General features: G+C 37.5%; 1 protein-coding gene across 1 annotated transcript; it reads left to right on the top strand.

Annotated features, from left to right (window-relative positions):
* Window positions 1–1,896: 1,896 nt before the first annotated feature.
* olfm3a (olfactomedin 3a) lies at window positions 1,897–12,756 on the top strand. Its single transcript, XM_056738448.1, has 6 exons — window positions 1,897–2,134; window positions 7,013–7,156; window positions 8,466–8,621; window positions 8,975–9,194; window positions 10,961–11,067; window positions 11,200–12,756. The coding sequence occupies exons 1-6, from the start codon at window positions 2,066–2,068 to the stop codon at window positions 11,875–11,877; spliced, it is 1,374 nt and encodes a 457-aa protein (XP_056594426.1). The 5' UTR covers window positions 1,897–2,065; the 3' UTR covers window positions 11,878–12,756.
* The last annotated feature ends 971 nt before the right edge of the window (window positions 12,757–13,727 follow it).

The following is a 13,727-nucleotide window of genomic DNA, read 5'->3' as shown; positions in this document are numbered from 1 at the left end:
CCCGCAGTGTATGTATATAGAAATTGCTCATTCTAAGGTAATAAAAACATAACGTTTCATTATGTAAGGTCTTTATACACCTCTGAAGACATAGTATATTATACTATACGTATAATATATTGCATTTCTGTGCAAAGATCCTCCAGAAAAATACATATTGGACCTTAAAGTTTAGGTTATGAACATATAAAGATTATATGCACAAATTATTGATGTGCATTGAAAATATCGGCGTGGGGATGCATGCAACATGTGACACCAGTCTGGGAATTTTATGAGTCTGAGGTTTGTGGTGGATTTGGTTTCTCCTGAAAACTGCTGTAATTAGACATCAAAGTCACTGTGGCTACATTCATGAGAGCTGTAAGTTTGATAGTGAGTGATATAAATGAGTACACGTGCACTTTAATGGATGACACACGGAGAACAACAATAGATCATCATTATGAGGCATGCATGAGTAGCAACACTACTTTTTACAAAGCAAGCTTTTCGGTTAAATGCCCGGTAACACACAAACAAAGTGCTCAGGCTAAATATCAGGACCAATGAAAATCATCGGCAGGTGTTGCCGAGCAACAGAACTCCTAATGAACAAGGAAGATGGAGCCAAGTCAGATGGGGGAGAGAGAGAGAGATTAATGTGATGTGGTGGTGTGGGAAGCTCAGGTGTTTGCTGGACACTCACTGCCCTTCGACAGCTCCCTCTCCTTTACAATCTGCTCATTAGCACTGGAACAGACCACACACACCTGCGCAAGTTCTCAAACACAACACCTTAAAAGCTTGCCAATCCTCACCTGTGGCTGTTTGTGAAAGTTAGCTTAATAGACAGGTGAAGAATTCGTAAGCAACAATAGCGTCTGTTGGTCATTAACAGAAGTAAACAGTTTTGTAGACCCCTCTGAAAGACTCATGAATTATGCAGGCGGAATTTGAAAGAGCAAATTACAATAAATTTTACATAAACATGCGGAGATTCAACAAAAGCTCATTTTCAAACACTTGACTTTGTTTTCTCATGGAGGGCCGTTCGTGCAAATAAATCTTGGATGAGAATTTTTCCAATTTACCATCCTCAAACAAGAAGTTCTGCTAGCTATGAACTCAAAGTGTTTGCCGAGCATAATTTGCCCGTGATGAGGATTTGCTGTGTGTGTGTGAATGAAATCTCACGACGTTCATTAATATCTATGGTGAAAACTTTTTATTATCCAATATATTTGTTTTGGGCTGTTGTCCAATGGAGGGTGTGAATTCTCTTCCAAACCTTTTCACTTGAGGAACATAAGCCAGCTATTTGTGAGACCAGAGTCATTTTTTCTCAAGTAAATCTTCCTAAAATGCATTGGTAGTTGGCTATGTAATTGAAGGAACAGTTTACCCAAAAATGAAAATCCGGTACTCACCATCAAGTTCTTCCAAAGCTGAATAAAGGTCTTTGTTCTGATGAACAGAGAAAGGTTCCACAATTTGGAAGAATGCTCGTAACCAAACGCTTCTTGGCCACCATCTACCATAGTAGGAAAAATTGCTTTATACATATCCTTGTTCTCTAGAACACAAAAGAAGATATTTTGAAGAGTGAAGAATAAACGCTTGTGGGGCACGTACGTTTGACTACCTTTGTATTTATAAGAGATACCAACATTTTCAATTATTTTCAATTATACCAGATCTTTAAATATTTTTTCCATGTTTAGAGGAAACTGTCTACGTACATTACAGCTCACGTTTGCGTTGCATTGGATCAAACTGGGTGTGTTGATGGGTGCAGTCCCCAACGTTGATCAAAAAGTTAACATAAGGCACCATGACCTGCGTGAATCATCAAATGATGTCACATCCGTTGTGAAGCTCCTTGCATGTTAGTCTAGTACACTGAATCCTCACGCGCGTGCGGTCATAACTTTGGGCAGCGCGCGCTTAGTATCGGCTGCGCGCGAGCGGCGGAGCATCAGGGTTATGAATGTGGATCTATCCGCCCTGTTCTGTTCGGGCATCGTTCGGTCCCACACCGAGGACGTGATATTAACGGCAGAAAGTGCGATACAGCCGTGACAGTATGCGTTCTCTTTTCGGTCAGTTGAATCCCCTGCTTGTCCTCATTCTCTCCGGACTATATCCATCAATGGTAAGTTGCGATGATGAGCTGAAAGATTTAAAGATGCTGCGTTATTTCTTTATGCGAGCCTGTCTGAAAATAATGCATGCATTCAAAATAAGTTTGCCACTGCCTTCAGTGTGTTGGCTTTAAATATCACATCTTTGAGACTGAAAACCTTAGAAAGCGTAAAATTGTCTTTATGTATAGATTGTATGCATTGCTACATAAAAGATTTAAAGGTGCTACGTAATATTTTTATAGGGAGAGTTTTTCGAATTACACAATGATGCTTTACAAATAAGTTGGATGATGCTGTCTTCAAGGTGGTGTTTCTGAATATAATTTCACATTATTCTGAATCATAAAATATTACGCTGTACATTGCGAACGTGTTGCAAGGAAACGAGTGCAGTCACGCAGCATTCGAGGTTTTAAGGAAATTTAACTAAAATTTTAACAAGTCTGGGTCCTGTTAAATGTTAATATGCACACGACGAATTGTGTAATTATTTGACCACAGTCTTTACAAAAATGCACATAATATAATTCTAATATACTGTATAATTATTTCTTTAAATGATTTGTTTCTGTAACCTTTTACTTGTTAGTGAACTTGGCCATTTGAACATATCAATAAAAATGAAAATGCACAGTAATGTAATGCATAGTAAGATGTATGGATAGTTATTCATTTTTTGCTATTTGACTGGACGCAAGCATGATGGTATTCTAATTGCTCATGGGATGAGTGATTCATGAAGATTAATATGACATGCCGAATTGTGCTTTTTATGGGTACAAATTTCATTACACACCTAGGGGACCCTGCTCTCTAAAGTCAGTGGAGAGAATCTAATTCCAGCCATATGAACCAACATCACATTCAACATTCTGTAATTAGTTTTTGTCTCCATAGTCGCAGTTCTTGGTGTACATTGGAAGGCATGGTATATTGACAGGTCCTCTTCTGTTTATTTTTAATTTCTAATGGTGTTGAGAATATGCTGACAGTCCAGCAGCCTAACCCTCGGGACTGAACTTGGTTTGGTAACTTTTCTAGCACAAATATTATGAAAGATGTAAAAGTCTATTTTTCCCATATCTGTCCAAGCTGTGAGTCGTTGTGTTTACAAAGCCTGGAGCAGTATTCAGATATTTGAAAACCCAATGGACAAATATGAATTACATCTCAAGCTCAAAAGATGTCTTTAGATATACATCAGGACATTTATCTTTGCAATATTCGTACAGATTATTGCAGTGTGTGCATGCACATAATGGATGCAATACACAAACTCAGTCTATTACTTTAAAGATTAATTTCTGAGACAAATTTACTGCCTACCACAAAGTCCTATTCTCTCTCTTTAAAAGTGCAGTCGCATATGGAGATATGGTCTAGAGGTCAGAACACTGATTAAATGTGGGACTCTGTCCAAGTGTCCTCTTTCCTCCTGTCTGATAAATTCAAATGTGCTCTGTACTGATTTCTACTCTTTTTGTCTCGATATCAGAATTTCACTTCATGGTTATCGTGAACAAAAAACCTGGCGCAGCAATATTTTCACGATATCTCCCAGTTTTTATGAACATCTAATTCATTTTGGATTTAATTTTTTGGCCAACAAGCCACACGTAAAATTCAACTGTAAGGATTAGAGAGAGAGTTTGAATAATTAACAATAATATTGTAAATGCAGATTTAACACGGTATTGATAATAGCGAGATTTTTATATCACGGTTATTTTGTGGAACCAGCATATTGTTATACCCCTACCTGTTGTACCTAAACATACCTGGAAGTTATACTATGCATAAATTTAGGTGTAAGCATTGGTATAAGCACAGTAAGAATGTAGTAATACTGTATTGTTTATCCTCTTTTGCATTGGCTTGTTTGGTGTGGCTATCTTGAACCTCTCTATAGACCGACATGTAGAAACACAGAAGGAAATATGCCAAGTATTTTTTTTTTGCATAAATGCATATCACAACTCCATCTAGAAAGCAATAACAATTCTCACTGCTATAATAAATAATGCGGGCAGCAGGCTAAGGCATTTAATTCCGAAACAGGTGTTGTTTATTTCAGTTTAACTCTGTTAACTTTATCAAATACTGGTGGGAGTAAAAGATTAGAGGACGTTCTTTGCTGCATTTTCAATTGCGCTAGAACTATCACATCAGCCCCTGCATTCAGTACACCGATAAACAAACAGAAGTGCTCACAGACACACACCCGCTTGAAGGGCTGATTGATTTGACAAAATCATAATCACGATTATTTTGGCCAATATTGAGATCACGATCATTTAACACGATTACTCACAGACTTAGGAAACAACATAGAAAAATAAAACAACTTGTCTTTTAAATTGAGTTAAACTGAAAAAATAAATGTAAAGAATTAAGGAAAGTGTGCACTGTCAATTTATACTACAAGAATAGAGTGGATTCTTGCAAAATGGAATGCATGACAATAATCGTCTTACCTCAATTATTTTGTTTGTGTAAATGATGTAGGCCAAAATTGACTATTACGATTAATTTCCTATTAATTGTACAGACCTTCCCCTATTGTCCATACGAAAGTGATTTAAACTGTCTCAGTTCAAGCATTTCTGACAATAAGATTCCCTTCACCAAGAATGAAATGTGATTCCGTTTAAAAGATATCCTCATCGGTATCTGTTCAGTGATAGTCTGTATTTTCTCAGATCACTAGTAAATTCTAACTTACATTTTGTGTAATTTATTCCTAAACCAATATGATATAGTCTAATGCAAATTATTATGTAATCTTGATATTCCATCATGATTTATGAATGTTCCAACATTTTCAATAGTAATCACAATAGCACCATTAAAGTGAATTCTTTTTTTCTATGAAAATGTGATATTGTGATGGCTGTAACATATATATATATATATGTGTGTGTGTGTGTGTGTGTGCGCGTATTTACACACACACATCTTTATCTAGGTAAAAAATGTATAAGAGCATGAGAAAGAAATAGAGTCAGAGGCAGTCATGGATGACGGCAGTAAATTGTGTGTGTGTGTGTGTGTCTGTACATGTATGACATGGAACGCCTCTATCCCGGCTCGAAAAGCTTATCAGTTTGTCCTCTCAGGTGAATCCTCCCTCTCTTCTCAATCTTTCAATCCTTAACCCTATTCTTTTTTCCTGCACTTTTTGATGTGTTTGTTAGCTTTAAAGCCCTTTTTGCTTGTTTTCTGCTCTTTGTTCGTTCGTCGAAGGTAAACCTATGTGTCGTGCCTATCGGCTCTACGACACGTCTATAGAATACATCAGAGACTGGGAATTGAATCGGTTGCAGAAAGTGAACTGGAACGAGAAAGCATTAGCGTTATGCTGACTGGCAGAGACACACCCACCTTTATGATGACCAACAGACAGATTTCCAATAGATAAAAGTGGTTGTACAGAGTGGACCTTTTGACTTTCAGTCAACCTAAGCGATTTACTTCATTCATCTTCATAGAAACAGCTGTCTGGGGGGCAATAGCATGCTGGCTTGACTGTTATGGTCTGTGAAGGCATGCCTTAAACTGATAGTAAGCCTCTCCACATCCTTCAAATAAAAGATAACATTGAATTATAGCATTCTTGTTGTAACCTTTTTGTAAGTGTTGATCTCAAGGCTGCAGAAGAGTAAGGATTCATATTATTTCCTCATCTCAATTACTGTACATGTAGTCAGCAAAGCAAAGGTGAATGTATAGGTTATGCAAGAATATTTTTATCCGGAATACTTAAAGGAACAGTTCACCCAAAAATTAAACTTCTGTATTCATTTATTCACCCTCAAGTTGTTCCATATCTCTTCCAAACAGTTCTTGGCCAACATTGACCACCAGAGCAGGGAAAATTCTTTTATAAATTTGTAATAATGTGTTGAACACTTGAGAAGAATCTAGGAAGAGAATGTGAGAAGAATGTAGGAATGCAAATTGTTCCGGGGCACTTTTGACTGCCATTGTAATTTTTCTTTCTATGGTAGTAAATTGTTGCGGAAAACTGTTTGGTTACAAGCATTCTTTTGTCTATGTTTATTGAGAAAAAGAAATCTATACAGATCCGGAACAACTCTGCATGAGTAAATGATGGCAGAAGTTTTATTTTTGTGTGATGTAAGATGTGTGAAGTAAAACCTATTAATATCGGCCTACGGGTACAAATAAACTAACCTGACCTAAGAATAAACATTTTCCTAAATCTCAGTATGTTACTGGTTGTACAACTACAAACTCTCAACTTATATGTATAGTGTTTACATTAATCACAATTATTATATTCAATAAAAATGACTTCTGAGGAGCTTTTTTGAAGCCTAAAGTGGGAGGAGCTGGGTGGAGCAGTCTTAGCAGCATGTCACTGTAAGTCACACCCGGATAATCAAAAATGGGCAGGACACGGTTGGAGCTGAGGTGCCTGGTTGCTGAAACTGAATTAATTAAGTATGCAGAATTTTAAGGCTTAATGTAATTTTACTTAATGGACGACTTCACAGTTGCCATGAATTGCAAAGTTAGCTATATATACCAAAATATTTTTGCACCATGTTGTATACATGTTTTTTCTGCTGTAAGGTTGTGCATTTTAACACAGGGCTCAATGAGATTCTGCTCTCTTTTGGAGCCAGTCTCTAACAGCCTTTTGATGAATTACAGTTTAAGTCACGTCCATGTTGGTTTTACGAGAGAGACCGGAAGGTTGCCGCTTGGTCAAGATACATGCATAACATTTCAAAGGCAAATTAGACAGAGTAAGTCTTTAGTATTACTTTTGCAGTTGGTGGGCAAACACCTGTATATGCACATACTGTACGCATTTCTGCGCACCTGCAGATATGTTCAAACGTATGTTGTTGTGTTTGCAGACGATTGGTCCAAAGGAGGGATGGCAGGTGTACAGTTCGGCACAGGATGCTGACGGGCGCTGTATCTGCACTGTGGTCGCACCGGAACAAAACCTGTGCTCCAGGGATGCCAAGAGCAGACAGCTTCGACAGCTGCTGGAGAAGGTCTCATACATAAACACATACATTTTTCTTCTGTCTTTTAGTCTTTTTCAGAGTTAAAAAAAAATGTTCTTCTCCAAAATACATTGTATTAGGCCAAATCGAAAACACAGAGAGAAACACAAAAGATGGGATGTGATGAGTACTGTATGTTTTACTTGTTGTCAAGCTGATTCTATTTTGTAAAACACAGTAGAATTGTAGTAAAAAATGATTACAGAATTTCACCGATTTTTTTTTTATTTCTAGCAATACATAACAAACCGCAATATAACCCAATTTCCTTTGCTAAAACATTTCAATAGATAGACTTTTTCAACTGAATTTTAATGCAGTGCTATTAAACATCTCTGTCTTGATGTTGTTATACTCCACTTATAGTAATAAAGAGAGCAACCGAAATGTAACCTTAATGGTCAAATGAATGTACGTCTAAATCACTGCAACGTTCACAATCTTGCTTAATATTTTTTGGTATGTAAAGCATGGCTAATATATAAATATAGCATCAATTCCTTTTGTACATAGTGTAGACAGATTTGGTCTTGCATCTCTCTTTCTCTCGCTTTCTATTCTGTGTCAAACACACAGACGCACTATTTGGTTAGTATAGTATATATTGTTCGGACATCTAATGTACTGTTTAGCCTGCGGGCAACTTTAGCTCGCCACTAATGCACTAACACTAACTCTCTCTCTTTCTCTCTCTCTCCATTACACTGTGCTCCCACCCCAATCCCCCCATCCTCTTTTATCAATCTCATTCCCATTTAGGAAACACACACACACTGCAGTAAATATACACAAAACGCTGATGGTGCTTTCAGTGCATTAGCGAGAGGTTGATTTTATGCGGGATCATTAATACCTGATCTATGATAAAAGATACGTGCCTCAATTCGGCGGGAGCACGAACACTGTTAATATTGATATTTACATTTATTAACAGCTTCATTTGCCTGGAAGAAAGCCTGGGCCCACAGAGAACAAATCTCATTTATGATTCATAGATGCTTTTTTGCCCCTGTCAAGGTAGCAAATCGGAGCGTTTGACAATGATAAACACCATGAGATTGGAGCTAGCTATTTTTTATCAGCCCCTTTTTAAAGATAAATTCATTGGAGTCTATCTTTAAGGGTCCGTGTCAGTGACGTGATTTCTTTCATGAATAGTTCACTCCAGAAAAAGTCAATACAATTTGTGCGCTATATTTCAAGTCACCTAAAGACATATTTTTTTGTTGTTGTGCGAAACAGACCAAAGTTTTAAGTTGTTGATGCATACAGTATGTAACTTTGTGGTTGTGCTTAGGTGCAGAACATGTCACAGTCCATTGAAGTTCTGAACCTGCGGACACAGCGAGATTTTCAGTACGTCATGAAAATGGAAAATCAAATGAAAGGGTTGCGGACTAAGTTCCGGCAAATCGAAGAAGACAGGAAAACCACAATGGCTAGAAATTTTAAGGTAGGTGTTTTATAATAATAAAGATTGCATAAATCTGCTCTTAGAAATGCAAATGTGAGCAACCGATCGATGAAGTTGTATGTTAAAGGTTAAATGAAGAGTTTCTGTTCCAAAATGAGATAACTCCATTGTAAAAAAATCTAAATTCATGTTTTTTTATTTTGTGCATTCCAATTAATATCAATCAAACTGCAGGTGGGTTGTTTTGATTTAAGCCATAATAACTAAATAAATAAAAAAGCTAACTAACACAATAAAAACATGATAACATAATAAAAACTGAGTTATCTCATTTTGGAACCAAACTCTTAGAATTTCATAATGGAAAATCATAAATGTGTGTCTGTCTATAGGAGCTTAAGGACCGCATGGATGAACTCCAACCATTGATTCCTGTGCTAGAGCAGTACAAAACAGATGCTAAACTGATCTCTCAGTTCAAAGAGGAAATCAGGAATCTGTCTATGGTGCTCGCAGGCATCCAGGAGGAGCTGGGTGCTTACGACTATGAGCAGCTCTATCAGAGAGTCATCAGTCTGGACAGCCGTCTGCGAAACTGCATGAGCAAACTCAGTAAGTTCAGAATGACAAAAACTTGAAACATTTAAATGTGACAAAATTACAACTGATTTCATGGATATTGCAATTATGTTCATAAATTGTAATTTACTTAAATTACATTCAAATATATTTTATAAAAAGGACTGTCAAAACGATTAATTGTGATAAATTATTTAAAAAATACATTTTGTCTTCATATAATATACAGCCACGGAAAAAATAAGACACAATTTCAAAATCAGTTTCAAAAGAAAACAAGTTCATATTCACTGTAAGGCAATAGAAAAGTAATATTTTTACATGTATTTAGAAGTTAGAAAATTATTTATATATATTATTTTTAGTGATAACCTCAAGTTTTATCACAGTTTTCATGTGTCTTGTCATGCTGTCAGTCAGGGGCGGATTGTGTCTTAAAATCAGCCCTGGCATTCTTGACCAAGAGCGGCTCTCCATCCATTCTGTCGCCTGGTGTGGGGTTGGAGGGGTGTGGGTATGGATGGCGTTGGGTGCTATCATTCCGATTCGCATTTGTAATCCATCCGTCTTTCCGCATTTGTGTTTCTGCCCATGCGTTAACGTTTCGTCCCGGTATGCCAGATGGCCAGTCCGCACCTGCAGTGGCATAACAACACCAGCCCTCGCAACCAAAAAGAAAGACCGCCCACCGGGAATCTTCCAGGTCCTCCCGATGAGCAAATCCGAGCTTGCTGTCAGTCTTTCACATTGCTGTTGGGTGACTTTTTCTCACCCCTGATGTTTGATTTTGTTGAAATTCAATGGACACTCAACTAGAACAGTCACGATACATCTAGAAATGCTGATTAAATTAAAATTTGAATTTTTTTTTTTTTTTTTATCATTTAGCATGTGGTGTGTGTATATGTATTTATATGGATATAAATACACATTAATATTTTAAAGAAATATGTGCTATATATATTTCTATTTAAACATTATATAAATGTATATATTTGTAATGTATACTTGTATATATTTGCTATACACGCACATATTATATAAACAAATATTTATTTTTGAAATGATTCATCATGCTTAATCGGTTTGACAGCACTATTTAGAAATCTTGGTAATATATCCAAAACAAGCGGTGCACTATTTACCTGACCAGGCGATATCAACTATTTTTAGTCCTGTATAAACTACAGAAATTTACCACATTTTTACATTTTAAGCTATAAACATAATATTTTATGCATGTACATGATGTGTTGAAATAAAAAAGGGGGCATCATGTTTTATGATATTGATCTGTTTCTTGATACATCTAGTTTAAAGTTGATTTTTTTTGTCAGATTCAGGGACCTAATTCAGAGATACATTCCAGTAAAGCCTTGAAAATAGTAACAGGCTTGTTTATCCATAACAGAGTTTTAAAAAATTTTTGCTCCAGGCCACATACTTTTCATATCTATGTGCTGATTAGATGTAATTCAATTTCACCATATGCAGATCACAACACCTGTTATTCTAATGACGGTGTGTTAAAAAACACACAATATTAATAAACTGGTTATGCAAATTTGGCAGATGTTTCAATGTTATTATGTTATGTTAATAATATCTCTGATATTTACAAACTAGCGTAGGAGGAATTAGATGAACTCAGCTAGTACATTATTAAGTGTTTTTTTTATATTTTCAAGAGCGACTCTTAAGGCAACCTTTTAACTCCATAAAATTGCTTATTATGACTTTGCAAATGGAAAGGAATTTAACAATGACAATAAAGAAATGTATTGCCTGTTCATTTCCAGCATGTGGAAAATTAATGAAAATCAACGGCCCTGTAACAATAAAGACATCTGGCACACGGTTCGGCGCATGGATGACCGACCCACTCGCTTCATCACGAAACAACAGGGTGAGTTGCGCAGGGGGCGGCGTTCGTCTCCACATTCACCTGATTCATTTTTTCACTCCAAGGACTGCAAACACCCCGTTTGCACCCGACTTAAAAAAAAAAAGTTTAATCTCCATTTATCGTTTCACACAGATTTGGTACATGGACACCTACACTAACAGCAAGGTGGTCAGGGAGTACAAGAACATCGATGACTTTGTCTCTGGATTGGAGTCAAGAACCTATTACCTCCCATTCAAGTGGGCTGGAACCAACCATGTGGTCTACAACGGCTCTTTGTATTACAACAAGGAACAAAGCAACATCATCGTGAAATATAGTTTCGAGACCGGCAGGGTTCTTGCACAACGTGCCCTGGAATATGCCGGCTTCCACAACGTCTATCCGTACACCTGGGGCGGCTTCTCGGACATTGATCTGATGGCCGACGAGCTGGGTTTGTGGGCCGTGTACGCCACCAATCAGAACGCGGGGAATATTGTCATTTCTCAGCTGGAGCCTCAAACGCTCGAGGTTCTCCAGACTTGGAACACGGAGTACTCCAAGCGGAACGCGGGCGAGTCTTTTATGATCTGTGGAACCCTCTACATCACCAACTCCCACCTGACCGGAGCGAAGGTGTATTATTCGTACAACACAAAGACGTCCACGTACGAGTACATAGACATCCCGTTTCACAACCAGTACTTCCACATCTCCATGCTCGATTACAACGCACGAGAGAGAGCGGTGTACGCTTGGAACAATGGACACCAGGTCATATTTAACGTAACGCTTTTTCACGTCATCAAAACCGAAGACGATTCCTAATGGACATGATATGAAAGGTTAGAGACTTTTTGAATGAATGCTGTTATTTTCTACTCATCCATGGATCTTTTCCCAAAGCAATTAGTTTACCATAACTGTGCCACAGACTGAGCTTTGTTTGGCTCTGATGACATGCAAAGTTGACGATGACATCACAAGCCGATTATGAAGTGTTTTTATTCGTCTTCAGTAGCTGCTTTGACTAGGCCTTAACCGCAATATTTCTCTACGTGAGCCACAGACTGACTCTAGTCTGTGACACAGACTGATTTCTCTACGTGAGCTCTACTGCATGAATATCAGATTTTTCGATCATTTGTTATCGACTTACAGTGTACATCCCTTAAGTGACGTAAAGATTTGAATTTCCCCTTACCGGTAGTGTTGTGTCGAGTTGTACAAACGTAGAGATCTGAGTATGAACTTGTGTAAGCAACTGTACCTTCATTGTCACTGTGAGAGGAAATATTTGATATTAAACCTAGAACAAAACCAAGAATGAATAAATGAACGAATGAAGCTGTAAATCTACATCCAGCTTTACCAACGCCGGAGAAAAAAGGCGTGATGCGAGGGAATTTCAGACCCGAATCACGGAGGTTATAATGAGGTCTGATGATTTGTCACTGATGATTGTGACAAACTCGACCGCAGTCGCGTTCTCGTTCATTTACGGGTTGCCCTTGATGACTCTGAATGCTGTCCTCTGGCACTTTCAATCAAGATCAAGGGCACGAGAGCTGGGGCAAGCACGATTCCAACTCCTCTGCAATTTCCTCTCCCTTCATGTCTGTGTCGGTCTCCCTGTCTACGTTATTGAAATGCACATTTACAACCATTAATTCAGCATTGGGTATAGATCGCCCCATAGGGATTTACTATTGCTGTTGGCTCCCTCGTGTCTGGTTTGAATATTTGTCATGCAACAAAGACATCTTGCTTTCAGAATTTTTTTGTTTATTCGTGTGCGTGGGTGATTTGTTTTTCAATTCAATTAAAAGTCATTTCAAAAGAACAGTTCAGTGAAAATGAAATTTCCGTCATCGTATACTCAACATCATGTCTTGCGAAACCCGTAGATCTTTCTTCTGTGCAACACGAAATGAGTTATATATAGCTGCATGGGAAAGCTGTTCTTTTTCGTACGATAAAATTGAATGATGACCGGAGCTGTCAAGCAAACAATTTTTTATAAATAATGACCTAAATTTCAGTATGGATCTTACTGGAAATATAGTGTTTTTTGTCCAGCTTCTTTAATGTTTCATAGGGAGAAGAAAGTCGTATGGGTTTGGACTGACATACAGGCGAGTACATCATTTCAGTTTCATTTTGTACTTTTCTATTTACGTTCTGTGGATATTTCCATATTTTTATTGCCCTCAATATTTTAGCCCAACAAAATGAATAATTTACCCCGTGTGAGAACACCACTGATTTCCTGTTGGTCTGTACATTTTCTAAATGTAATTTTTTTGGTGTACCAGAGGCACAATATTAATATGAATTTAAATGTATTTTTATAAGTTTTGCTCTATCAGATAATTGATTCAGTATAGACCTTACATAATGATGCTTATGTTTTTATTACCTTAGAATGAGCTTTTTCTATCAACATACACCACAGGTCCCCTAACATGGAAATGTTGTTTCTACAGTAGCCCTAAATAGACAAACTGCTCTGCAAAGTGCATTTCTTAAATACGTTATCTCCTTAGCGAAAACGTGACGACATCTTAGTCCAGCCACCGTGTTGCTTCGGAGGGTAGCCGTTGGTTGCAATTCGTAATCTTACCGCTAGATGCCGCTAAATTACATATACTGGATCTTTAAGACAGCGAGGACATTAT

This window comes from Triplophysa dalaica, chromosome 23 (assembly GCF_015846415.1).
Source record: "Triplophysa dalaica isolate WHDGS20190420 chromosome 23, ASM1584641v1, whole genome shotgun sequence".
Taxonomy (NCBI): Eukaryota; Metazoa; Chordata; class Actinopteri; order Cypriniformes; family Nemacheilidae; genus Triplophysa; species Triplophysa dalaica.
This window is presented reverse-complemented; position numbering and strand designations above follow the sequence as displayed.

What these genes read in the sequence shown, in the direction of transcription:
- olfm3a (XM_056738448.1), top strand. Translation starts at nt 2,066, where the DNA reads ATGCGTTCTCTTTTCGGTCAGTTGAATCCCCTGCTTGTCCTCATTCTC. An exon ending in TTCGACAGCTGCTGGAGAAG is followed by an intron (nt 7,157 to 8,465) that starts GTCTCATACATA and finishes GGTTGTGCTTAG; the next exon opens with GTGCAGAACATGTCACAGTC. An exon ending in CAATGGCTAGAAATTTTAAG is followed by an intron (nt 8,622 to 8,974) that starts GTAGGTGTTTTA and finishes GTCTGTCTATAG; the next exon opens with GAGCTTAAGGACCGCATGGA.